General features: G+C 47.5%; 1 protein-coding gene across 11 annotated transcripts in view; it reads right to left on the bottom strand.

The window, feature by feature from the left end:
- LOC125294496 (tight junction protein ZO-2-like) overlaps nt 1-26,836 on the bottom strand; it is an 88,378-nt gene that overhangs the window by 18,675 nt on the left and 42,867 nt on the right. For 6 of the 11 annotated variants that reach the window (XM_048243306.1, XM_048243305.1, XM_048243298.1 and 3 more), the window contains 10 exons: nt 19,776-19,829; nt 16,714-16,838; nt 16,356-16,458; nt 15,009-15,624; nt 12,357-12,460; nt 11,624-11,777; nt 7,069-7,180; nt 6,682-6,803; nt 5,083-5,146; nt 2,388-2,538 (listed from right to left, as the gene is read on the bottom strand). In XM_048243306.1, the coding sequence (XP_048099263.1) occupies nt 2,388-2,538; nt 5,083-5,146; nt 6,682-6,803; nt 7,069-7,180; nt 11,624-11,777; nt 12,357-12,460; nt 15,009-15,624; nt 16,356-16,458; nt 16,714-16,838; nt 19,776-19,820 (1,596 nt within the window). In that variant the 5' untranslated portion in view covers nt 19,821-19,829. Of the gene's footprint in view, nt 1-2,387; nt 2,539-5,082; nt 5,147-6,681; nt 6,804-7,068; nt 7,181-11,623; nt 11,778-12,356; nt 12,461-15,008; nt 15,625-16,355; nt 16,459-16,713; nt 16,839-19,775; nt 19,830-23,489; nt 23,888-25,906; nt 26,170-26,410; nt 26,546-26,836 lie in introns of those variants that run through there. The other 5 variants (XM_048243297.1, XM_048243302.1, XM_048243301.1 and 2 more) reach the window with 4 other exon arrangements.

Here is a 26,836-nt window from a genome sequence, read left to right on the forward strand (position 1 = left end):
GCCCGTTTTCCGCTCGCTGTTGTTCTGCAGCTGCTCTGAGTGTAGTCTCCACGAAAAAACCGTTGCTAATCCGTTGGATTGTTATGGTGCATATGTTGTTCACGTGATGTGCACACGTCTTGTTGCCTACATTTAAAGGAGAATTCCGGTGTGATATTGACCTAAAGTGTATTGAAACATGATACCGAGTGTGAACGTATGTCTCATAGCCCATCTCGACTTGTCCCCTGCACTCCAAAATCTGGGCTAGTTAGTCGATGCTACCAACAGTTTTTTTCAGTAGTGGTGCTTGGCATCGGCCAGCCATGCAAATAAATCACTGTTTTACACCCATTTACGAGGCTCAATGTATCTCCACACTTCAGTGGAAATGCATGGATTCCAGTTTCTTCCAGTAGCAGCAACTGGAATCCATGCATTTCCACTGAATTACTTTTGGAATCTGATCCCTTATCATACCTGTTCATTCTTACCGTTGCTTTCGACTTATCGTGACTAAATTCAAGATGGCTGCAAACGCTTAAACTTCGTGGAAGGTACTGTCTGTATAAATCGCCTTGTAAGTAAACTACCAGTGCTTTTTCAAAGTTCTCAATGTCTCGTTTTAAATGTCAGGGCCCTCGGAAGTCTACCAATGAAGTGTGGAGATACATTGAGCCTCGTGAAATGGGTGTAAAACAGTGATTTATTTGCATGGTTAGCCCGATGTCAAGCACCACTATTGAAAAAGCTGTTGGTAGCATCGGCTAACTAGCCCAGATTTTGGAGTGCAGGGGACAAGCCGAGATGGGCTATGAGACATACGCTCACCCTCGGGTCTCATGTTTCAATACACTTTAGGTCAATATCACACCGGAATTCTCCTTTAATGTGAAAAAAAAAAATCATTACAACCAATGCTGATGTGGTAGTGTTTTTTTTTTTACCCAACCAGTCTCCTATTGCTTAGGGACATTTTCTTATAATTCCAGAAGAAATCAAAACAGCACAGAAATGGGCTTGTTTTTTTTTATTTAAGCAATATAGCATGAGTGTGAGTGGCCTAATAATTATTTATATAAAATAAAAATAAAAATGTAATTGTGTGTGTGTGTGTGTGTGTGTGTGTGTGTGTGTGTGTGGGGGGACCAGAGGATCAAAGTAAGGTCAGGGGGGCGTTTGCTCAAAAAAGGTTGAGAACCACTGGACTAATGCAATAGATAATGGGCGCGGTTAATAGAGGGCAGATAGCAGCTCTTGCTCAGGGGGGGGGGGGCATTTTGTGACCTCTGACTGGCGGCTCTCAGCAGGCTACAGTCCAATCATGAGCGCCCTCTCATCTACTGTCCCCCCATCCCCCACCACTCCACCCCACCGGACCCTAATCTAGCCAGACCGCAGCTGATTGTGAACCAGTTCTGGCCTCCATCTGGCCTGTGAATCTGCCAGACCGTCTCCATTTGGCCTGTAAATCTGCCAGACCTCTTAGTGGCTGATTCTCTCGGCCAGCTCTGGCTCACTTCTGGGTCGAGTGTGGCCCGTGAATTAGCCAGGCCGGTGCCAGATCCACTGCACATATTTGGCCTGGCGTTCTCCTGCTGCTTTAACAGCTGGGTGGAATGCACCAGGAGGGGGCTGTGTGAGGACAACGCTAGCCGCACGGGGCGGACGGTCTGTCCCCCACCTCCCGCTGGGCACCCGGGTTCACTGACGCAGTTTTTTAATTTGGTTTCTTTTTGGGCCTAATCCCAGCGTGAGACTGATGAAGTGACTCAGCTTATTAACATCCTCTGGATCATAAGGGGACATATTAAGAGATTTTATTATGTTAGGTTAAGTCTGAGCACAGACACCCAGTGAAATGAACTACGGAAGCAGTGGAGGAATATTATCAATATGCCTGCCTCTCTCTCTCTCTCTCTCCGCCCCGTGCGGTCTCTCTCTCTCTCTCTCTCTCTCTCTGTCTCTCGGAGTTGACTGCACACTGGGGAATAGAGATATGGAGAGTTGGGAACTATAAAAGCAATGATGCTATGAAAGTTATGCTATGAGCTATGAAATTGTTTGTGGCCTCTTATAGATTCATGTCCACACTTCGTTGAACATCACTATTGTTTTTTTTTCACCAGGCTATTGAACACCAGTTTAATAAAGAAAAGGAAAAGGGAAATTAAATACACCATGGCTTTTGTTTCATCAAGGAGAAAGAGATATAGTGAGAGGAGTAACACTGAAATATGAAGTTACTGGCTGTTAACCAGGTGTGACTCTGGCTGTGGAAGCTATTGTAGGAGGGAACTCAGTGGTGGAGTTTTGTGTTGGGCTGTACCAGGGTTTCTGTGGATTTAAATGAGTTCAGTTTAAGATGTTTAAGTTAAGACCCTGTGGATACTCTGTGTGTGTGCTACCTTCAGGATCTGGTCCCCGATGCGCAGGCCCTCCTCCTCAGCAGGGCTGCCGTCCTGCACACCAGCGATGAAGATGCCCACGTCGTTCCCCCCCGCCAGCCTCAGGCCCACGCTGTCGCCCTTCTGGAAGTTCACCATCACAGTGTTTGACCTAGGTGAGAGAGGAGGAAAAGTGGGTTCACCAGCTACAGGGTAAAACAGAGGAACTAATGTACCAGCTATTAGCTCCTGTTTCATGCTTTGTTTAGTTGATAAGTGCACCGTAAACCATGGCATCCCATGTACAAACAGTACGCACCTGAATGAACCACAGCAGAGCTGTCTTACTCATGCATATGCATATGGGAAGGTTGAAGGAAAAGTGGTTGTAACACGCAAAAACATGGGAAGAGAAGTATTGCAGCAAATGTATGAAAACCATGCACATCTATTTTGCGGTAAGAAAAAAATGTCTGCTGTAGAAAAGCAAGTGTAGTCTAGATTGCAGTTAAATGCATCAATAGGAGAAGCTTTTAGAAACAATATAGAACCAGTATTCAGACACCAGTTCTGCTTCTTAGAACTATGTCGAAAGTAACTTCTATTTTTGTTTACCTTTTTATTCGTTACATTTGCTTTTTCATCCACATCCCTATAGACCCTTTCATCAATAAAAACAAAAACAATGCTTGAATGTTCTATTTGGGCCCCAATCTACTTCCTCTGCATTAAGATAACATATGGAATGTTAAAAAGGAAGTCTTGTGGGGCCAACTATGATGCTGATAATGGAACTCTCTTGAAAGGGTCCATAGAGTATTAAATCTGTCAGTTTAGCTGCACAAGTTAGTTGGAGTAGAATTACCGGTACTGCCCTGCTTTATCTTCCTGTTTGTTGACATCTTAATATCATGTGTTGTATTATTTCATGATCGCTAATCTTTTGATTCCTTTTAATGTTGTCGTCAGTTGACCCTATTCAACTGCACCTGTAATTGAATGATATTGTGGGCACCACAAATTAAGATTGGAGGGCGCTGACTAGTGCCATTTACTTGATTAAATGAATGCTCAATAAATCCTGCAATGCACAGCGTGCGCTTTCTGCGGACTCGCCCTTCTAGAACTTCACCATCACAGTGTTCGGCCTACAGGCCTGAAGGAAGGATGAGGTGGGTTAACCAACTAGGAGTAAGGGGGTTTAACTGAGTGTCACTATGGAAGAATCGGGCTGTTTGTTTCACACAATAGCCTGCTCATTTTATGTAGTTAAGTCTACACACAGACATATTGCACTTTGCATTCCACATTCTTTGCCTGACTGCTTTGGCAATACAAATGCCTTACGTATCATGCCAATGAAGCACTTTGAGTCAGATTAAATTAAAGTAAATTGAGAGACAGACAGACAGAAAGAGAGAGAGAGAGATGGTGAGAGTGATGAAGGGAGATGTGAGAAGAGCAGAGAGAATATCTATAATTCTCTCTGTCAGTACATTTCTTATCTGAAAACTTCCCTGTCCTCCCCTCCTTGTGACAGCCTTGCCCAAGCATCTCCCCTATCTCCTTCCCCCATCTCTGCCCTGAGGTACCGACCACAACCAGTGAGTTCCAGAGGGGGGAAAAAAACAGAGTCAGCATTTTTATCCTGCATCATCGCAGTCCAACGTAACCCAATTCACAGGATCTCTCATTCTGTAACACTATCTATCCAGGCCAGGCTTTACTGTGGCTCAGACAGCACCGAACACACAGAACAAACTGTACATCCACAGTGTGTGCATGTTGATACTGCTTTTGTTGACACCGCGGACACTGGTGGATACAAAAACCATGTAGCAGAGGGGGAAACAGACAGTCAGGTTGGAGGCTTATCTGACTGAGTGTGTGTGTGTCTGTCTGTGTGTGTGTGTGAGAGAGAGAGAGAGAGAGAGAGAGAGAGAGAGAATTGGTGTGGATGTCGCAGTGTGAGCAAAGTCAATTTCCCCTCCACCTTTCCACTTTGTCTACATCCTTAATTAGAGGGGATACTACTGCTTCTCAGTGCATACTATTTCCTTCTCTCTCCTTCTTTCTCTCTCTCTCTCTCTCTCTCTCTCTCTCTCTCACACACACACACCAAGGAGCCCCATCAACTGTATCAGTTGCAGGACTCAGAGATCAGCCCCCTCCCAGTGGACGGTGTCATCAGGCGGTGTGTGGCTCATGAATATGGACGAGGGGAGTGGCGGGCCGATTAAAAGACTGACGGAGGAGTGGAGAGATGAGTAATCAGAGGAGGGGATGGGGATGGGGGGATAGACTGGGGCGCTACACCACGATACAACCACACACACACACACACACACACACACACACACACACTTACTCACACACACAGATTTATGTACTCCCGCCCCCTCTCAGGAGAGTTCCAATATAATCAATCCAATCCCCATAGGTATACTTTTAACAACCCGCCCACCCACAACACTCAGCATTGCATTGCAGAATAATGCAGTGACCTGAAGCAAGCACGCTGTGCAATTCTCTGATACTCATTCATAATGCCTTTGATGGAGGCAGGTAGCGAGGGGTAAAGGACTCATGGGGTTTGGCACAGAGGGGGGTCCGTGTGCGCTCACTCACACACACACACACGCACACACACACACACACACACACACACACACACACACACACACACACACACACACACACACACACACACACTCACCCATAGACAGCCTCATCCTCTGGGTCTGGCCGCAGCAGGATCTTAGGAGTCGTCTTCACGGCAGCTGCGTGTAACAGAACAATGGTTGAGTGTGTGTGAGAGCCGCTGAAGCAATGACGCCCATGGCTATGTCATTAGCAAGGAATCACATCATCCCCAAATGTATTTACCACTTGGAAACAAATATGTCTGTTTAAAATACTATCCATAATTAAACAGGAAGAGGTTTTTTTCTTCCCATGGTGCTTTTCGGGTTGTGAAACCTAGCCTGGATGATCCCAGACGAACCTGTTAGCAAATTTGAATTTGCTCTGCAGGTCAGTATGGAAAGGAGCCCATTCATGTGTTTCCGAATCACCAAATCCAGCCATAACAATTTATGTAAAAATCAGATTTTTACTTTAGCTCAATTACCAATGATACCATTGAGATAGATATAATTTATGGTTAATATTTGCCATTTACCCCTGTGAGATCACTGTATCTCAATATGTAATATTTATGTGTGTGTGTACGTGTTGGGGGTGGGGTGGGGTTACCGTTTGCAATCATTGAAAATAAGTTATTTTTATATTCTTCACAGAAAATTAGCCAAGGCCAATGAATCTGAGTTTGAAAAAATAATAAATAGCATAATGTTTCTTTTAGCAAACATTGGAAATGGTTCCCACAGACCTGAACACCTTATGGGTCTATCCATTTGTATTGAAAATTCCCCCGCACGAATTGGAAAGTGTAAATCTCCCAGCTATTTCACCGAGACACCCCTTTGGTCGGAATTCCGACTGTGGGGACTCCTGAGGGTGCACCGAGCTGATCGTGCGAGGTGAAAACAAAGATGGCTGCGCCCATAATTGCTGAAGTTGAGATGTATTTTCTTTGTATTTGTACTACGTTGGTCGATTTAATGCTGATTTTAAATTCTCTTACACACTTTACATTACTTACTTACTTTAATCCGGTCACCATTTAATTGCACTGTGCATGCAATACAATGTAACGTTTTGTTTTCGAATAACAAGCCTACGACTGCTAACCGGCTACTGCTAGCCACCGACTGCCCCTCATGGCTCGAGAAAAACGACAGCACTTGTTGAAATTAAAGTGGTAAGTGTGATGAAGCTTGAATATGAATGCAAGTGTAAATCATCCAATAGCTTGTTTAGATGAGCCACAAACTTGCTTTCGTGTTCTAGGCAAGCGTCCAGCACTACCGAGGCCGCTGCCCTGGTGGCGTCCATGTTCTTTCCCACAAAGACAAACTGGAACGCTTAAGTGCTACAAGCCAGGCAATTACGTCACGTTCACGCACACAGCTCGAGCAGTCTGAGCCAAATGGATAGCACCATTATAAGGGTTAAAATCTTCGTTTACAAGAAAGATGTGTTTGCTGCACTTCTGAAACAATTTGGTGAAGAGTTTAATGCACCAATTTAGGTTTAAATTCACTGCTGGTTAAATCCCTGGAAGTCGTAAAATGGCAAGTTCGGAAATGGGTGTCAATGGGTGTCAATGGGCTTCATTCCAGACTGACCTGCAGAGCAAATTCAAATTTGCTAACAGGTTCGACTGGGATCACCTAGGCTCTGTGAGACCTACCTGGTGGTTCTTCTACAGGGGGCTCTTCTTCCCGCTCTTCCTGTGGTGGGGGAAGGATCTCTGGGATTCTGAAGGGTGAGCCCATGGCAGCCATCTTTGTCACTCTAGTGGTGGGATCTTCCCTGAAAAATGCCAGCAACATGACATACAACAGTGAGTCAAAAACAAGGGCAGATAATCATGTGTGAGCTTGCAAAGGTTTAAGGGATGCTATGGCTGATTTTCATGCATAAAAACAGCATTGAACCAAATTGTTCAACTGTTCAATTCCTTCTTCTGGAATTGATGCTTTCCATCGCTGTATTTTAAACCGCTCCTAAAAACATGATTTTGCTGAGATTAAAACTAAAAGCAATCTCAGCTATCCTGTAAGTCTGAGTAACATACCTGGTGTTTTCCCGTGGTGTCTCGTTGGAGGAGTGGGACGAGAGGTCCGACTGCCTGGACCTCTGGTCATCCTGCGGGGAGTAGGAGTGGTACGACTCGATTTCAGACAGGTCTGGGAGCAGAGACAGACAACACAGGACAACGTCAGCGACCAGCCCATGGGCTCACAGGCTCATCTGTGTCCCCCCCCAAAAGATGAAGCCCAGAAGAAAGAGCCCCATTTCTGAAGTCCCGAGAGCACCCAGACAGAGCCCCAGAGTGTTGGCGTCGACACAAAAGTTAATTTGAAAGGATCTGCCCCGTTATAACACATACAACCCCAGCAATGAAAGTCAGGAGGGTTATGTGGTTCGACGGCAGCTCCGAGTCTGCCCAGGCCCTGACTCTTGACAAAGGTTGTGACAGTGAACATTCATCAGGTTAGGCATTTCAGAAAAAGGATCAAATAGAATCTGTAAGGATATTCTTATGTGGAGTCCCTTTTTCAAGGACAATATGGTTATGGTCTTTACAATTTGTAGAAGGCACTGCACTGATCTTGTAGTCCAGAGCATTTCCAGGCGAAAGGAGAAAAACTGAGATTGTGTGTGTGTGTGTGTGTGTGTGTGTGTGTGTGTGTGTGTGTAAAAAATGTGTTGTTTTATGCCCAGGCTGTGAGGGGTTCAGACTAGGAGCTGTGAGGTTATAATGAGGCAGAACAGAGCAGCGTGGGTGAGCTAGGGTGGGGTGCGGTAGGGTGGGGTGACGGAGAGTGTGTGAGGGAGAGTGTGGGGTAAGTGTGAGAGAGAGAGAGAGAGGGGAAGCCTGCAGGGAGTAGAGTGAGTCCTTCAGCTGGTGCTGAGCGCAGACCCAGGTGAGATAAAAGAGAGAGACAAGGTGCTTCTGTGAACTGTCCTGGCAAAACACCTTGCCAGATGCTCAAAGCAACACGCTGTGTGAAGCCCACCTGCATGTATGTGACAGTAGCGTGAAAAGCAAAGGCTGGCAGCAATTGGTGCACTGTGAATTCGACACGGCCACTAATGTTTATTGAGAGGGTATTTGTGGTTGACTAATAACCAACTGAAAAATTGTACTTCAGTTGTTCATAGCTACAGTGAATTCTGAGCTGTAGTGACAAAGCCATTCTTTTTCCAGGACAGTTCATTAAACACAATGTCTGTTAATTGGTTCACAGATAAATATATCACTAGGAGAGACCTTTCCCACAGCCAGAAAGAAGATTCCACATTAACGATACACAGAAAGACAGACAGACAGACAAACAGACAGACAGACAGACAGACGGAGGAGGAGAGAGAGTTACTGTGGTGGTTGGTGAGTGTATAGAGTATGCTTAGATCCTTAGATCCGATGCATTAAATTAAACTCCTTAGCTCTTCTGGGTGACGGGTGGAACCAGACGACCAGCGTGCCTTTTCTGCAAATCTACAATAAACTCCAGTTACAGGATCATGACATACCGCGGATTCATACAGACTGTATATGTGAGTTTGTGTACGAGGAAGAGTCAAACTCTTACAGTGGCAGTGTAGGGTGAGCGAAGGGGTTAAATCCTGAGACACTGATTGGCCACCAGCAGTGTGTAAATATAGATGGGAAGCAACAACAACATTAACAACAGAAGGGGCAAAAAGTCTGTCTTTAGGGAGGGAGTTGGGAGTGGCTGAGCGCCTGTTTGAAGTTGCCAGATGCCACTTTAAGTGGTGGTGGTGGTGGTGGTGATGTTGCAGGGGGGTGGGGTGGCATGGGCTGGATGGCAGCTGCTAAAACCAAACCAAACCAAACTGGGGGATTTGACAGAGTACAGACAGACAGACAGAGTGAGAGAGAGAGAGAGAGAGAGAGAGAGAGAGAGAGAGAGAGAGAGAGAGAGAGAGAGAGAAGATGAAATTACAGTGGGCCTGTAGTGGGGGAGGACATGCTTCTTGCAGACTGCTCCTAAAGCCTGGCCCAGACACAACACAACACAACATGTCCTCTGGGTGATGTGGATGCCTCAAGCAGCATACTGACAACACACCCACCCATAGGGTAGAAGAGAGGAGAGGGGGGGGAGCAGAGAGAGAGAGAGAGAGAGAGAGAGAGAGAGAGAGAGAGAGAGAGAGAGAAGGGAACAGGGAGAGAGGAAGGGAAGAAAAGAGGAAAAGGGAAATTTAAATTATATACTAATGTGACAAGTGAATCCTCTTTGTCCCTCTCTTTCTTTCTCTTTCTCTCTCTCTCACACACACACACACACACACACATACACATGTAGGCCCACAGTGGAAGTTAATACACACTTCTCTTTCCCCAAACTACATCAAAGGCATCCTTCTGTGATAAGCATCAGAGGCGAGGAGAGGAGAGGAGAGGAGAGAGCCGCAGGGTGGACGGGAGGCAGAGCAGGGCAGCTCTGAGATGTGTTCTGTTACAGATTATCAGCGCATGACAATCTCATCTAGATCACCAGATTAGGAGGTCGAGGGGCAGACAGCCACATCAGACATTCCGGCCACGCTCGCCAGATCCATTCCAGTCCTGCCTTTAACGGCAAGCGGAGGCAGCGTGGCCAAACCTCCTCCTCTCCGCCACAGCCACGGCCGCGGCTTGTCACTGCCCAGTCCCTCTGCCCATTTCCGCAGCTTGGCACAATCCGTTTATGGCAACGCGCGTGTTCAGTTAGTGTGCCGACGTGCCGCCTCTTCATTTGCCACTGTGCAAATGGAGTCCACTCACTGGATAAACACCAGAGGAGGAGGAGGAGGAGGAGGAGGCAGGCAGACAGCGCTAGTGTCCCGTCAACAGTGAACAATGCCAGCAGCAGCACAGGGGAGGAAAAAAAGCCAGCCTGGCACTTACTGTCACCGCTCCAAATCACACAACATATAAATGAAATATGGGACCTTTTTGAACAGCTTTTCAACACAGTGAAGATGGTAAATAGAGTGTGTGTGTGTGTGGGGGGGGTTGATGGAGACAGGGAGAGAGAGGCACGGAATAGGAACACACTAGTCTACAGGCACTCAGAGTGGACTGAAAAGGGTGGTGTGGAGAGACACTGGTACAGGGTTTGCCTACATATCAATAAGCCAATAAAGGAGAGTAGAGCACGGGCTGTGTTGGTATAAATAAGGGTGGCTGAGCTGCTGACAGGACGTCAACAGCATGCATTAATACCATAAAGAGAGGATGAGTGGATGGAAATCTATGTGGGACTTAGAGCAAGACAAAAGCATCAACTGTATGTTGGGACTAAATGAGTGGCTTTAAAAAAAAAAAACATATTTACTGCTTTTTTATCTATAACGGAAGCATGGTGTGTGGTACAATGCATTAGTATGTTAGCACGAAGATTCACAGAGCTTACCTACTTAAAACCAGGGATTTTCATTGAATTCTCTGCATTTGGAATTAAAGGATCAGTTCCCTTTTTGGGAACCACAATACAATAACTTAAGTTGACTACCAAGCTTGAAGTCACACAAACATAAGACTTAATGCTTCTGGGAACATAATCAAATTAATGTGATCAAGATATACATACAGTAGGTACAACAACTGGTTTATGAAAGTGGCACAGAATAGTTCATACTGTCATAATGTGTATCTGAATAGCATAATGTATAGGATACTATACTCATCTAACTCATCAAACTAGTTTGTTCCATTGGCATTATTCAACCTGATTAAATAAATCACACACAATACAGAAAGAGGTGCATAAAATGTTTTGTTTATTTAGTGAGAGGAGTATTTATAATTAGACGTTAGGAAAATAGAGGTGCAAAATGTGAAAGTTTTACAACTGTTGTGGCACTGTCATTTTTTTATATAAAGATTAGGGGGCAACCAAACTTTTTGTTGCGTCTCTGCAGTCCTTCAGCTAAAAGTATGACATATTATCTGTAAAAAAGAACACAGAAATAGGATTTCTCGTAGGTACGAATGAATTGCTCTCTCCATTACAGTCATGAGACAAGTAATGTCCTGTTATTCCATGTTGGAAAATTAGCTAACAGAGAGATATTATCCTAGTTTGACCATCTACTGTTTTTGTGCTGATTTCAACAGTGTTGTAACATAAACCTCAGGTGTTTGAAAGGAGTTGGAATAATGCCATTGGACAATGCCACCAAGAGTATGACATAATTAATAATACCATCATAAGATTTGATGCTTCATCATTCCAGCCACACAAAAATAATTGACACACTGCATGTGACTGAGAGCAATTAGTTCCGAGCTTAATCCTAGCACAGATATGCACACTCTGTTAAAGTCATCGATCCCAGCCAATTGGTATTCCTATTGGCTTGTGATTAACAGTCTCATGCTTGAACGCAAACATCCAGGGACAGGGGGAGCCTGCGTCAGCGGCTCTGGGGTGGGTGGTGGCCTGATCGGCTGCAGTCCTGACATTGAGACAACCCTGGGGTTAAGGCACGGGCAGGTGGGGAGGATGCCTGGCTGGTGGGTGGTTGGGGTGGGTGGTTTTGGGGTGGAGGAATGGTGGTGGAGTGGGGTGGGTGGGGTGGGTGGGAGTAGACAGGGCCCCATCAGTCGTACTCACCATCCGGCTCGGAGTCGCTGTCCACCAGCGCGGGCATGCGGATGAGGATCTGACTGCGGTCACGCTGCACCACCAGCTCCAGCTTGCCACGCGACTTCTCGATCAGCTTCCCCGCGTCGTTCAGCGACAAGTTCTCTGTGACGGTTCCGTTAATCTGCAGAGAGGTGAGCGAGGAGGAGGACACGCAAATTAAGGGACAGCTGGACGAGCCAGGGAACACTGACTATGCAGGCTAGTTTACAGCTGTGCAAGACTTTATTTCAACAAACACCAATAGATTTCTGAAGTTCGCCTTCAAAAAGGAGCCAAAGCTGCCATCTTTGCCCATACAGATGTTTAGGTTGCTTATTTTTATTCCAACACGGTGCAGCACATGAATAACGTTTCAATGTGGTGGACTCTGATGAAGATGTAACCCTACTGTAATTTTGGTCATTTGCTGCACTGTTCTAACATAAAAAAAATAAGCAACCTAAATATCTGTGTGCTCCGGTGATCTGACCGGTCCTCTCCCTGAAGCACTGGACTGTTACTAGAAGTGCTTACCAATTTTTACATAGTGATCTGATTTAATTTATTACTGGTTTTGCTTCCTGGCTGAAATACTCTGTGGATCAGCATAGCAAAATCTGCCCATATTAATTTCAATCCCATGTAAAAATCAAACTTTGAGCATTCATACACAGCAGGTCATAGACTGTTTCTCATAGATAACCAGGCCAAAGAGCAGCACCTTGAGGATGATGTCACCCTCCTGCAGGTTCCCGTCTCGTGCAGCCAATCCTGTGCTGGTCATCTCCTTGATGAAGATCTGGCTGCCCAGGCGGAGGCCATACTCTGTTACGGAGAGGGAGAGAGAGAGAGAGAAATACAGAGGAGCAAGAGAGAGAGATACAAAAGGAGAGAGGGAGAGAGAGAGTAATACAGAGGAGAAAGAAATACAGAGGGAGAGAGAGAAATATATATATATATATATAGAGAGAGAAAAATACAAAAGGAGAGAGAGGAGATAGAGAAATACAGAGGGAGAGAGAGAGAGAGGGAGGGAGGGAAAGAGAGAGAGAGAGAAAGAGGGAGAGAGGGAAAGAGAGACCACAGAGACTGGTGAGTCAACAGGGCTGCTGGCACGCCACTGTCCCCTACCACAGTGCCCTTGACCCAGAGCTAACTCTTTCTAAACCCGCCCCAGGCCGGAGCATTTCCGGACGATGTTCCACCAACTATTGACCCAGCTGTGCCAATCAGAAAGCATAATCGACTAACCAACCACAGCAACAACCACTTTTTTGTGGTGAGGGGGTTACACACTGAATGGATCTCTCCTTGTGGTGAATGTGGGATATTAGATTCTTCATGCATCAAATAAAAACAAATGACCAGAGTACTTGAATTAAGTAATCAAATCTGGCACAGAACAACCACGGAAAATAAATGACCTCTCCTGAGGAAATGTGTTTGTTGTGTACTGTGTGTCCTCCTGACATCTGGTGTCTTACCTCTAGCCTTTAATTTCATGTGTGTGGGTGACTTTGACCACTTTGATCCCAATGTGATTATGATGAGGCCTGCCAGGAGATACTGGTTGTGACCAGATCGTAAGAGGAGGCTCAACAGTCATCACTGTGCAACGTCTTGGCTCGAGACGCCAAAACTCAATCTGATTAAGAAACCATTTCGTTCATATGATCAAAAATCCCATGGTGTTGAGAGAGGTGAGAAGAAGAGAGGAAAAGAGAGAAGAAGAGAGAGGGGTGGACAAATAGAGGGCAGAAAAAAGAGAGAGCCTCCAAAGTGTGACTAACTTTTCAGAGCCAAACAACAGAACTTAAACTCAAATGACCATTGACAGCAGTTTGACCCTGTTCGACTCTGAAACTGATCCAGCAAGGGCATAGCTACAGTAGAGCCGCTTCTGAGCACAGCCCGCTATCTGTGACAGCAAGAGCACAATCTCCTCTAATATCCTGACCATAATTTATAACCCCGGTCCGATAATAAACATCTCAAGATGCACATTTGCAAGGCTTAAATAAAGTCCTTTATGTCTATCATTAGTTGCACCCAATTCCGAGGCCATGCATAACTTTTAAGGATGGCCTCCGGGGTTTGTTTTCCAAATGAGCAGGTTGACTTTCCTTAAAGACCAAGGAGCAGTCAGATAAGGGCGCCTACATACCGACGCACCCTGACCTGTAGCGACAATGTGACGCCACAGAAGCGCCCTGAACCATTTATACTCGTAAGGCCGTGGTCACGACACTAGTTGCAATATTCTCCTGAACAGAGGTGTCGCTGTTGTGAAAAGATTAACGCTAACTACGTTACACAGCAGAAGAAGCTGCATTAAGAAACACTAGTAGCAGAGAATGTAAACGGGCTCTGCTATTAGCTAGCCTCTGTGATGGTACTTCAGACTTTGGTTGCTACTATTCACAACTACCACCATCATTATCATCTAGTTTCCAAGGTGTGCGCACAGGTAGATAGATAGATAGATAGATAGATACTTTAGTCATCCCGAGGGAAATTTTAATAATTTAAACAGTTTAGTTAGCAGCTGGCTGAGTTTGTGTAATTTCCTGAAGTGGAAAGAGATTTTGTTCAGGCCTTAATAGATATCCTTTGTTTGAAAATAAATCGTTTCTATTCTTTCCTCTTAATTCCATGTGTTGCAACTCTCGCTGGTAACTTTATTAACTTATCCAGCAAACTATTACAAATTCTCGACTGTAACAAACACTGCAACTCTCTTTGCCCTCTAACTAGTCCATCTTCCTGTTTCCGCTTTGTCGCTTCCTTGGCCTGGAAAAAAATGAGGTTGGCGCTTACCTCACGCTTACCTGGCTAAAATCCTGGCGCGCCAGCAAGATCTACGTCATTTTGACGTCACGGTGTCGCGCTACCGGTCGGGTGCGTCGAGTATGTAGAACGCCTTACACAGCTCTCTGGAGAGCACAGTGGGAGGGCCAGCGTGAGGGGAGCTTTTCCACAACATGTCATCAGGAACAAGTTCAGACCCGTTCAACACCCAGACACAGACTGTGTGGTCCTGTGTCTTCTTCAGGGCCTTATTGCTCGCCCTTTGGCAAGACAACGTGCTCTACAAAGCCATATAGAGCCTTTCCCACACAGAGAAGGCAACAGCTGGAAGAAACTGCGTGAGGTAACCCTTTATTAACTCCAGCACAAAGAGAAGGCAATATGGCTTTTTCTATGCCTGTCTATACTCCTGTCCTTAGATGTAGTTTACACGTCTTCTTTTATTGTTCTAAGACTACAGTGGTGTGAAAAAGTGTTTGCCCCCTTTCTGATTTCTTTATTTATTTATTTTTAAATGAAAACAAAATAGTATAGATGTAGCATATGAGTGTTGTTCTGCGCTTACCTTCATCGGACCGGTTCTTGACTAGCAGAACGTTGACGGGCTTGTCCAGCGGCTCCAGCTGGTTCCGGCGGCTGAGAGCCGGCGAGGGCTCGTGAAGCCGGTCCCTGCTCTGGCTGCGTGTCACCTTCTCGTCCCGTGGCTCGTGCCGGCGTGTCTCATAGCCCAGCCCTCCTCCTCCACCACCACCACCTCCAGGGCTGCCTCGGCCCCGGCTGCGCTCCCGCTGGTAGCGCGGCTCCGGGCTATGGCCCCTCTCGAGGGCCCGTCCCCGGCTGCCGTCCCGTCGGTAGCCGCGGTCGGTGGGGCTGGGCGACCGTTCGGCACTGCGCCCCCTGCTGGGTTCGCGCCGGTACCCGCGGTCGTAGTCGGGCTCCAGGAAGCCGCTGCCCCCACCACCGCTGCGGCTCTTCTCCAGGCTGTGGTCACGCTCGCGGGGGTAGCCGAGGCCACCGTTGTTGCTCCTCCCTCCCTGCCAGCCGGGGTCATTGTCACCGGTGCTGTGGACGCTCCTGCCGTCATCATAGTAGCCGGAGCTGTTGTAGATGCGGCTGTCCTGCCCCGGGGATGGGGGGCGCTTCAGGGGGTGGACGGAGACTTTGCGGGGTCTCTTCACCGTCTAGGGGCAGGGAGAAGAGGGAGAGAGAGCGATAGAGAGAGAATGAGTGAGAGAGAGGGAGAAAGAGAGTGAGAGAGAGAGAGAGAGAGGGAAGAGAGAGAGAGAGAGAGAGAGAGAGAGAGACAGAGAGAGAGAGGGGGAAGAGACAAGTGGATTAAAGCTAGCACCTGATCCGCAGCGGATATCTGCGGCTCATGCCATGGTTCAGTCGTAACATTACACGGTACAGAGATTAAAGGCCCGGGGGCATCTTTTAATCTCCGCAGGCCTGACCTGCAGCAGGAGCAGGAGGCATGGCGGGGTGGCAAGCCTGATTTCTACTTATGGGGAGACAGCCAATACATTACCAACAGGATATCGCCTGACAACTGCAATTACTGCTGAAAATGAAGGTGTGATATATCTGTGCAAACTAACTTTGACGTGAACAAAAATATATTTTTTTGTGACTCCGAAAGACTGCCAGCAACAGTGAAGAAGATTTGTTTGCCACTACTATAGTAACAATATTGTTAGCATTAAAAACACAGCAATGTCAACACAAGGCATCAAACACTACAAATCATAATGATGTAATCAATGGTGCCGATTTAATTAAAAGCTTTTTTTTTTTTACGGTCTAAAGGCATTTTTCTGCATAGGTTATAACAACATGTTTAAGACTGTCAAAACAGTGCAGGAGAGAGCAGAGAGGTCTCCCTCCCTTCTGGCCAAACAAGAACAATACTCACAATCTTGGCCACTTTCCCACATTTTCTGAGTTGCTGCACTGCAAAGGAATGAGGCACATTATCCATGGGGATGGCATTGACCTGAACAACACGGTCGCTCTCACTGTCAACAACAAAAGAGGAAAGACAGAAAAACAGTATTCATTACACCTGCTTTTATATGGACGCTTAGCCTAATGCAACATACAAAAGAGGCATAGGCAATACCAATGTGTATTAGCAGTATATAGCAATGCTAATATTTAATGCTTTAATGTACTTAGCATGTGGCAAATAGGAAATATTGTCTCTGGCAACCAACATGCTCTGGCTCTCTAGCAAAGTCCAAAAGCGGAAGGCAGACAAGGCCATAACGTACTAGAGTAGGCCGTCGGCCGGACCCCCCTGCAGAACATCAGACACGATGATGGACGTCTCCCCGCTGTCTGCATTTGGGTTGTCTCGGCCCCCAGACACTGCAATCCCAAAGCCCATCTTGGAGTCCTGAATGGCAAACAAGTAACATTATAGTGTGTGTGTGAGAGAAAGAGAGAGAGAGTGAGAGAGAGAGAATGAGAGAGTGAAAGAGAGAGAGAGAAAGAGAGAAAGCAAGTGAGAGACAGAGAGAGAGAGAGGATGAATAAGAGAGACAGAGAAAGAGAGCGAAGGGAGAGAAAATGAAAGCCAGAGAGAGCAGAGGGGGGAAGGTGCATGATGAGAGAGGAAGAGTGATTCATTGAAAGTGTGGAAATGAATGGATAAAGAAAGACCGACATCAGTGGAGAGCGTGAGAGACGGAGAATAAAGTGATTTCATTAAAACGTGGGGGACTGAATGAGATGTAAGAAGAGGGATGTAGAGAAGGAATAGAACGACAGAAAGAGAGTGACAGAGGGGAAGTGAGGGAAAGAGAGAGAGGAGTATAGAGAGGAAAAAATAGGGAGAAAGAGTGAGAAAGGAATTGCTCTCTTTGCCAGAGGTCTGCTAATGTGTTTTCTCATGATAGACTCATACATCACAATGCACAGGTGAAATGCAAAGGCCTTCAGGAGACCTCAGAGACCCACACCTCCTCTTCCTCCTCCCCCCTCCCCTCCCCCTTCCCCCTCTCTACCAGATTACATCCACCGCCAAACACCTCTCAGCTGGACGTGACTCATTTCTTAATAGAGAGGAAGAGAGAGAAAGGGAGGAAGAGAGTAAGTGTGTGTGTGTGTGTGTGTGTGTGTGTGTGTGTGTGGCTGTATGTGTGTGTGTGTGTGTGTGTGTGTGTGTGTGTGTGTGTGTGTGTGTGTAGGTCAGCCTTGGGGTGGACTGACTAAACAGGATGTCAACCACGAGAGTGAGAGCGGGGAACCTCCATGCAGATAAAGACGCATGATGTTTCACCAGTGGCTAGACATGCATCATTTCGCGAAAAGAAAAAAAAAGACGATAAATAAATAAACACTTGACCTGACAGAGACCACCACAGACAGGCGGGAGCACACACACAAACACACACACACACACACACACACACACACACACACACACACACACACACACACACAGGCGCTGGATGGCTACGGCCATCGCCTTCCAAGGTTGCAGCAGGCTTGTTATTGACACAGAAAAATGACACCGCGCGGGCGGACTACATAAGTGGCAGCTGTGAGAGGAGATGAACGCAAGGCAGGCAGACACCATCACCCTCCACCTCCACCACCACCACCTCCAAACCCAATCTGAGCATGATACCCTGTGCTGCCCCCTTCCTCTTTATCTCGTCCCACCATCTGGACGGTCAGCACAGGCCTGGCTGTTTGTCACAAACAAACAGGGGCCTGAGCATCCATCTCTCTGATAAGCAGTGGAATTAAAAAAGGAGGATCATAGGGGCGCCCTCTGTGTAAACTGTAGCCTTCCTGTTGCACGAGGAGACACAAAGCCAAAAATGCCTGTGGCCCAGCACAGCACATTACGTCTTCGTGTTCAATCAGATGCTTATCGGCTGCTGTTTAAGGAGGACAGCAGGGGCCCGTGGGACAGAGACGAACGGCCCTCAGGCCTCACACTCATCACCACTGCTACTGCTGCTGGGAAAGAGAGGGAGAAGGAGGGAGAGAGAGAGAGAGGGACAAAGAGAGAGAAAGAGAGGGAGAAGGAGAGAGAGAGAGAGGGACAAAGAGAGAGAATGAGAGGGAGAAGGAGGAGAGAGAGAGAGCAAGGGACAGAGAGAGAGGGAGGGAGAGAGAGAGGTACAGAGAGAAAAGGAGCGAGAGAGGGAGAGGGAGGGAGAGAGAGAGAGCAAGGGACAGAGAGAGAGAGAGGGAGAAGGAGAGAGAGAGAGAGAGAGGGACAAAGAGAGAGAAAGAGAGGGAGAAGGAGGGAGAGAGAGAGAGCAAGGGACAGAGAGAGAGAAATGTATGGGAAGAGAGATAAGCTAAAGATACAACAGCTATAGAGAAGAGAGAGAGAGAGAGGGACAAAGAGAGAGAAAGAGAGGGAGAAGGAGGGAGAGAGAGAGAGAGGGACAAAGAGAGAGAATGAGAGGGAGAAGGAGGGAGAGAGAGAGCAAGGGACAGAGAGAGAGGGAGGGAGAGAGAGAGAGCAAGGGACAGAGAGAGAGAAATGTATGGGAAGAGAGATAAGCTAAAGATACAACAGCTATAGAGAAGAGAGAGAGAGAGAGGGAGAGAGAGAGAGAGGGACAAAGAGAGAGAAAGAGAGGGAGAAGGAGGAGAGAGAGAGAGCAAGGACAGAGAGAGAGGGAGGGAGAGAGAGAGAGCAAGGACAGAGAGAGAGGGAGGGAGAGAGGGAGGAAGGGAGAGAGGGAGGGAGAGAGAGAGAGCAAGGGACAGAGAGAGAGAAATGTATGGGAAGAGAGATAAGCTAAAGATACAACAGCTATAGAGAAGAGAGAGAGAGAGAAATGTATGGGAAGAGAGATAAGCTAAAGATACAACAGCTATAGAGAAGAGAGAGAGAGAGAAATGTATGGGAAGAGAGATAAGCTAAAGATACGAGTGAGGGAAGGGGAAGGAAGGAGAGGGGGGAGGGGAGGGGGAGGGAGAGAGAGAGAGGGAGGGAGAGGGAGAGAGCGCTTCTCGCCACCTGAGCATCAACTCTCATCTCCAGAGGTCTGTGAGGGAGTTGAAGCATCCAGTCAGACCTTTTCTGTGAGGTGCTGAGGCATGCACTACAAAAACAAGAGTCACAGGGACAAAGGGATAAAGGGAAAACAGGAAGAACAAAGAAAAAAAAACAAAAGAGAGAGTGGGGAGAAGCGGAGAGAGGGAGAGTGGGACAGAGAGAGAGAAATGTATGGGAAGAGAGATAAGCTAAAGATACAACAGCTATAGAGAAGAGAGAGAGAGAGAACGATAACGAGAGAGAGAGGGAGAGAGAGAGAGAGAAAGAGAGGGAGAGAGAGAGAGAGAGATCCAGAGATGCACTTACCCTCTGTAGCGTCACAGTGAACTGCTCCCAAACTGTCTCCTCCATTCCTGAGCTCTGTGAGGAGAAAAGAGGGGAGATGGAGCATGTGTGAGTGGAGGAGCTGGGAGGGGGGCACTTGCATGCATCCACACTGGTCTCTGACTAGAGACAGCAGGCAAACAGAGGGGGCAGGAGGGTGACAGGACCCTGTTTACTTAGTGCATCAGTGCACAGAGAGCGTGCCATCCTTATTGGGTTTGTCTTTTTATATAGAGGGTGGAGAACAACAGACATTCACAAAGAACACTAAGGATCCCCAGCAAACATTGCCTGTGACGGAATATGCTCACTACATAATGTATGACAAATTTGACATCCGACAGGATAGTAAACATGGCACTGTTGACTCTTGTTGAATCTTTTCATTTTAAAATTTACTCAAGAGGAATGCGCACTTCCAGAATATAGCATTATTCACCGTCATGCAACATGGCGCATTCCTGATGCACCTGACATACAGGTTTTTAACCCCCACTAGCATTCAGTAGTAGTAGTGTTAGTGTTGCAGAGATGTGGAGGGAGGATCGAGGTCGTGTCCCCTCGGTCTCAGACAGGTTTGTCCTGTTAGCTTGTTGGAGGCCCAGGTGGGTGCCAATGCTGAGTCATTATTTAAGCAGCCGCCAAGACGGGAACAGGATTAAGAGTAGGAGCCACAAAACACACTGTGGAGGCCAAGAGAGTTGGAGCTGTCCCTGGTGTGGACTGACCCACAGGTTTGGCCTCCTACTGCCCAGAGTTGAAAGAGAGATACACCCAGTTTAAAAGTAACATAATGTATAAATTCCCCTTTTTGTCGTTAAAGGGGTGGTTCAGGATTTTGACATAGGACCTCATTTCCAAGTTAGCAAGTGTGATATTTATCAGTGGAGACCGTTTGCCTCACGTTTCCTCCAGTCCTTCTAGTTGCAGAGTTTGCGGCAAAGATTCTCTAGAATCTTTGGTTTGCGGGTGCTAGGCTAGGGCAAGTCATCAGTATGTGTTAGCCTGCCACTAAAAACAGTCTTACCCACTCCACAGTACACCCGAGGCAAATAAATTATAACGCCAGACTATCGATGTAAATGTCTGTGTTGATAGTTTTTTTTCTAACATTATTCTATCCTTGCATTTCAATGATCGCATTACATTTTGAGGGACTAGTTTCTTAGCAGCAGTGGAATTATACTTGCTCCGGTTAGTAGTACTGCACCAAAAAGTAAACAGAGAAGCGCACTCCAATCGGTATACCTAGTAGTAGCCTAGGTAATATCAGTCCGCCGCTGCCGTTGCTTATACAGTATGCCTACTACCAACTTCAGGGAACAAAGTATAACTATTGCAATGCGATGCAAACACTATTCTATCAACACAGACATTTACATCGATTGTCTGGAATTTGCCTCGGGTGTACTTTGGAGTGGGTAAGACTGTTTTTAGTGGCAGGCTAACACATACTGATGACTTGCGCTAGCCTAGCACCTGCAAACTCTGCACTTAGAAGGACTGGATGAAACGTGTTGAAAACAGTCTCCACTGATAAATATCACACTTGCTAACTTGGAAATTAGGTCCTATGTCCAAAATCCTGAACCACCCCTCTTAAGGGGGTTACTCAATTCATATACATCCGATGAAAAGGGTCAGGCTTCTACATGCGATGACAACATTACATAGTGCAAAACCAGGTGTTCTGGGCACATATTGGTGATGTCAGAGACCCCATTCTCCTCACTGTAAACCAGTGTGGCATCAAAATGAGCTTGAGACTGTTATTGCACGGCAAAAGAACTTATGTTGCTTTAAAGGCCTATTCCATTCAACATCCTCCACAGACAGACCCAACCCATTAACAGGCATTCCAGAGTCCAGATCAATCAGGTGGAGGTGGAAGTGGGAGCGGGTTATGCGACCACTCATCAGCATGTCCGCAACAATGCTGGCTCCACTCTCAGAATGTCCAACGCTTCTTTAGAGTCCATACTGCAGCCTAACCCTCAGGTCCCCACTTTCCTCTCCATCCAAGGCCACAAATTGCCAATTGGAAACCATAATGACATCAAGGTCATGCTTCTGTCAGACAAAGGGCAAGGGCCTCCAAAAGTTTGCAGGTGTATTTTTTACCTTCCCCCTTGATTAGGAGTGTCCTTCACTCACAAGTGTAACTTCACGGAGGGTCACTCCATAACGGAACTTGAGGGCATAGGGGAGGGGAAGGGACTGGGTCTGTGTGTCCGAGGTAGTGGCTGACCCTTGGTTCTGTCACAATGCCAATAGAATGAGACCAAAAATGGCAACCATGGAAGCTGTAACATCCCTCATGAGAGGAGAGAGACAGATGTTGTCTGGAGTCCTACCAAAGGACACACAGCGGCCACCCTTCCCCCTGTAAGAGGTCCAGTACTTATCCGACTATCTTATCTACACAGGGCTTTAATCAATCCAAGGCTGACTGTAGAACTACCAGCATGCTCTCCTCTGAAAGGCCCCATCATCACTATCTGAAGCCTTGTATCTCTACAAGCATTACTTTCTGGAAAGCCCTAAATGACACCCTGACAACTATTACATAATATTTGTGGCACAATACAACCTCTCAAGGAGACCTTGCTCAATACTTTGAAATTGAAATAAAATGAATTTCTCATATGAACACACACTGTTAACATTTCAGTCTCTGTCAGCTGCCTGGATCATTAATGACCACTGCATCATTTGCACAGAGGTACTGGATAAAGCTAGCAGATAACAGAGTATCAGCGGCAGACAGAATATCAATCAGCTCTTCTGATGTCGCCCAGGAGCTATCTGGGTGCAGTCTACAGGCTGATGACACTTGACAAGAAATCACTTTACAACTGCCTCAAATGATCCCCATTCCTACCCCCCCCTCACTCTTTGTTTCAAGTGCAGTGCTTGTCTATATTCCTCTCCTCTCTCTTCTCTGTCTCCTGTTCCTGCTATTCTCTCTCACATACAAAGACACAGACACACACACACACACACACACACACACACACACACACACACACACACACACTCCCACGCTGGTGTGCAAATTTAATTGGGCGATCCTGCCTGCAGATATTTGCCCGTGTCTCCGACAAGAGCACACACAATTAGGGGAGACGTGCGGTGGGTCTCCCAGCCCAGTGCAGTAGCTGCAGCAGCAGCAGCAGCAGCAGTGAGTGGTGCACAGGGAATAGTAGCACTTAGCTGCATACAGCACTAAGCACTGGAAACCCCTACACCACCACTGATACTGATAGATGCAGCCAGCACAAGATTAACTGAGGATTTGAGAGTGTTTGAGAGAGGGTGAGAGGGTCTTTCCCCCCCTTATCTTTCCTTAAGGCAGGAGTCAGCGGAAGTTCCATCTCCCAGATGGCATGGAAACGTGTATGGCAATGGAATGGAAAGTACGGTGAGTCCCACAGCTTGGGTTTCCCACAGCAGAGCGGAGCATCATGTCACCGACTCGTCTCCCTTTCCCTGAGGCATGCTAACGCTTAATATCCTAGCTATTAGCCACATTAGCCGTTTCCGTGCGCAATCAGGCGATTTTTCCACTTGAACGCCGCTCCTCTCATCTTACAGATTGACCTCTGAAGCACACACTCACAAACACTTCCCCACCAAAACACACATTCAAACACCCAGATATGCACCAAATACATCCAGATAGAGCTCCATACTCACCCGCAAACAGGCTTTAAAACAATGGCATACTGAAAAATGGATGATACTCCAGCAGAGAAGCAGAAGGCAACAGCGGAGATAGGAGCATATCCATTAGCACTAAGCGGCAGCTTCCTTGCGTTGCTGTACTTAAGACATCTCAGCCGTCCCGCGAGGACTAACCCAAAAAAAAGAAACCCCACACGCCCTACCAACTCCTCTCCTCTCCTTCGTCTTCTCTGCTGTCTGCTGTGCTCCTCCAACTTAAACTCCAGTCGGCCTTGCTTACTTCGCAGCACTGCGGAACAAGGTCAGCGACTCAGCAAACCAACTTCGATCTTTCTCTTCTCTTGCTCCCTCACTCTCACTGACTCTCTCTCTCTCTCTCTCTCTCTCTTTCTCTCTCTCATACTCCCCCCTCTCTGCCTCACACTTACTTTCTGTAGCCTTCTCTCTTACTCTCTCCTATATCTCTACTCATCTACTCATCATGCCCTCTCTTCCTGCTATTTGCGAATGCCCCCCCTCCTTCTCCCTCCACTCTCTCCATCCCTCTGCTCTCTGCTGCTGCTGCTGCCGCTCTACCAACGTGGACACTTAAAAGAGGAGGCTGTCTGCTGGCTGTCGATGCTCAGAACCCAGGTGTGGCCCTCTGACAGGCTCTCACAAAGCCCCTAAGGAGACTACTGTCAACAATCCCCCCCCCCCCACTTCACTACGAACCACCAAGCCCCCAAGCACAACCACCATCTCTTCTGCTCCAAGCACCACGTTTCCTGACTGGGCGCACAGACCCCTACAGTGTCCCTCAGCTCAACTGAGCCCAGTGCTGCAGCCTCATGCCAACGCATTAACAGCTCTGGTGAGCATGCCGACAGCACAAGGATGTTCCAGTAGCTGGATGAAGGCTTGAGGGAGGGAGGGAGAGAGAGAGAGGGGGAGAGAGAGAGAGAGAGAGAAGGATAGATTGAGAGAAATACTGTAGTACAAGTGAGTATGAAGAGAGCTTACTCACATAGAGAGACAGAGAGCTGTAGAGCAGGAGAGAGGTTGGATGAACAAGACAGAGAGGGAGAGAGCCAAGCGGTCAGTGCTGACAGGCATGAACCACATGACAGGGTGACCCATGTGCCCACTGCCCCCAATGCCACATGTGCCAACATGTGTTTTTCCCACACACACATGCATGCATGCACGCACACACACACACACACACACACACACACACACACACACACACACACACACACACACACAAACACACAGAGGCCTCCAGAAGCAGACACATGGAGGGCAATGAAACCCTCTAACCACTCCACTGCAGTGCTAACATTACTCCAAGCCAGTCCCACAGAAAGAATGTACAGGCTGAACATATATACGCACATATCTATAGTGAGTCATGTAGTGTGGGGTCATGTAGTGTGGGGGAAGAGGCTAGCCACCAGACCTTACATAACTGTGACACACACACACAACACACACACACACACACACACACACACAGAGAGCTTCCTAAAAGTGAGGTGACGGCATTGCGCATTTGGCCATGCTCATACTCGGCACACCTGAGGGCCACAAAGGAGAGCACACCTGCTCTCTCACACCGAGCGCCGACAGGAAAAAAATACCCTCGTTCGACTCATCCTGCGCCCAAAACTGAGGGTCAAAGGGAGTTTAAAAAAAGAAATGCGTGTGGGCATTTTACTGGGCTGAACGGAAAACCAAGGGCCATCCCGTCATGTGAGGTGAGGCCTGTCGGCCCAGCAGTGTAGACAACTCTACTAGCACTTGGGTAACCACATGTAATGAACACTTGGGCAGCAATACTATTTCAATGTCATATGTCATATATCGACACAAATAACGACTGTTCAACGTCGAAATAGTATCGCTGCCCAAGTGTTCATTCCGCACAGAGGAGCGAATGACTAAGGACATTTCTGAAATCAATTGCTGATTGAACTATACGTGAAGAGACAATGCGGGGAAACAAGTCCATCTTAACACAACATATCCGGTCTGGCTGATCCCTTGGCTTTACAGGCGGCATGGCCCTAATCTGCTTGGCGTAAACACCCCCCACAGTAAGCGACTAGCTACTAACAGCAATGACAATCCATGGCTAGGCAAACCACTTCCTAGCACTAACTTTCCAAGACACGTCACAAATAAGTTACAGACACCAGCAAACACACAAACACAGTTAGTACTAAAATCTAGTACCCACAAGAACACTAGAGAAAGTGGGAGAGTGAGAACGAGAGAGAGAGAGAGAGCAACAGGAGGTCATGCTCATCGCTAGTCTCTGTGGAAGAATTGAGAGGACGAGGAGAAGAGAGTTTTCATCTTTAACTCCCTCAGGAATGTTATTAATGATTTCCCCCTCTCTCTCTTTCTTTCTCTCCCCTTCTCTCTCCATCTCTGTCTTTGCGCACCAGTCGCAGCATGCAGGAGCTGTTTTTGCCGGGCGAGTAGAGGATGATGAAGCCGTTCTTCAGCTCCTCCGTCTCGCCGCTCAGCTCGAAGCGCGTTCGGCCGCCGTGGCCACTGCTGCTGCCGCCGCCACTGCTGCTGCCGCCTCCCCTCCGCCGTCGCCTCCATCGCCGAGCCCGAGCCCGCCGCAGCCGCATGCAGCAGCCCCCCAAAGGGAGCCAGTCCGAGCTCATCGCTCGCGCTCCCTCTCTCCATCCGCATTCATCTCTCTCCCTCTCTCTCTCTCTCTTGCTCACTCACTCGCCTTCTATCCCTCTCTCTCTCTCTCTCTCTCTCTCTCTCTGTTGCTCCCTTGACGACTGCTCCGACCTGCAATCTAATTAAGTGTCGTGGCGGAAAAGATTAAGGAAGCCTGGGTGAAAGGGGGGTGGGGTGGGGTGGGAGGTGGTAGGAGGGGGGTGTAAAGGAGGTGGTGGTGGTGGTGGGAGTCTATAAATAGCACTCACGTCGCTTCGCAGAGTCCTAAGCGCTCTCACGGCACGCGCCCACTTTCGCCGCAGCGCCGTCTTCATGTTCGACGGTCACCGGGCGACGACTGTCTGCCGTCTGCTCATCTCTCGCCCTCGCTCTCTCTCTTTCTGTCGTTCCCCTCTCCCCCTCTCTCTCCCTCTCTCTCCCTCTCCCTCTCTCTCACGCCCCCATCCCTCTAGTCCAAACAGACTGGGCTGCCAGGGCTCGTCCATTCTCAGTGTTGGGGCTGCTCAAGTCTTATGTAATCCTAATACAATGTTGTCCTACATTCATACATATACACATACACACAGATGGATACACACATTCAGAAACAGATACACACATATACACACACACATATTAATGTACAGCTTCCATGTTGACACGTGCTGCCTTAAAAAGCACTCCTCAGCACAGGA

This window comes from Alosa alosa, chromosome 5 (assembly GCF_017589495.1).
Source record: "Alosa alosa isolate M-15738 ecotype Scorff River chromosome 5, AALO_Geno_1.1, whole genome shotgun sequence".
In the NCBI taxonomy this organism is placed as follows: Eukaryota; Metazoa; Chordata; class Actinopteri; order Clupeiformes; family Clupeidae; genus Alosa; species Alosa alosa.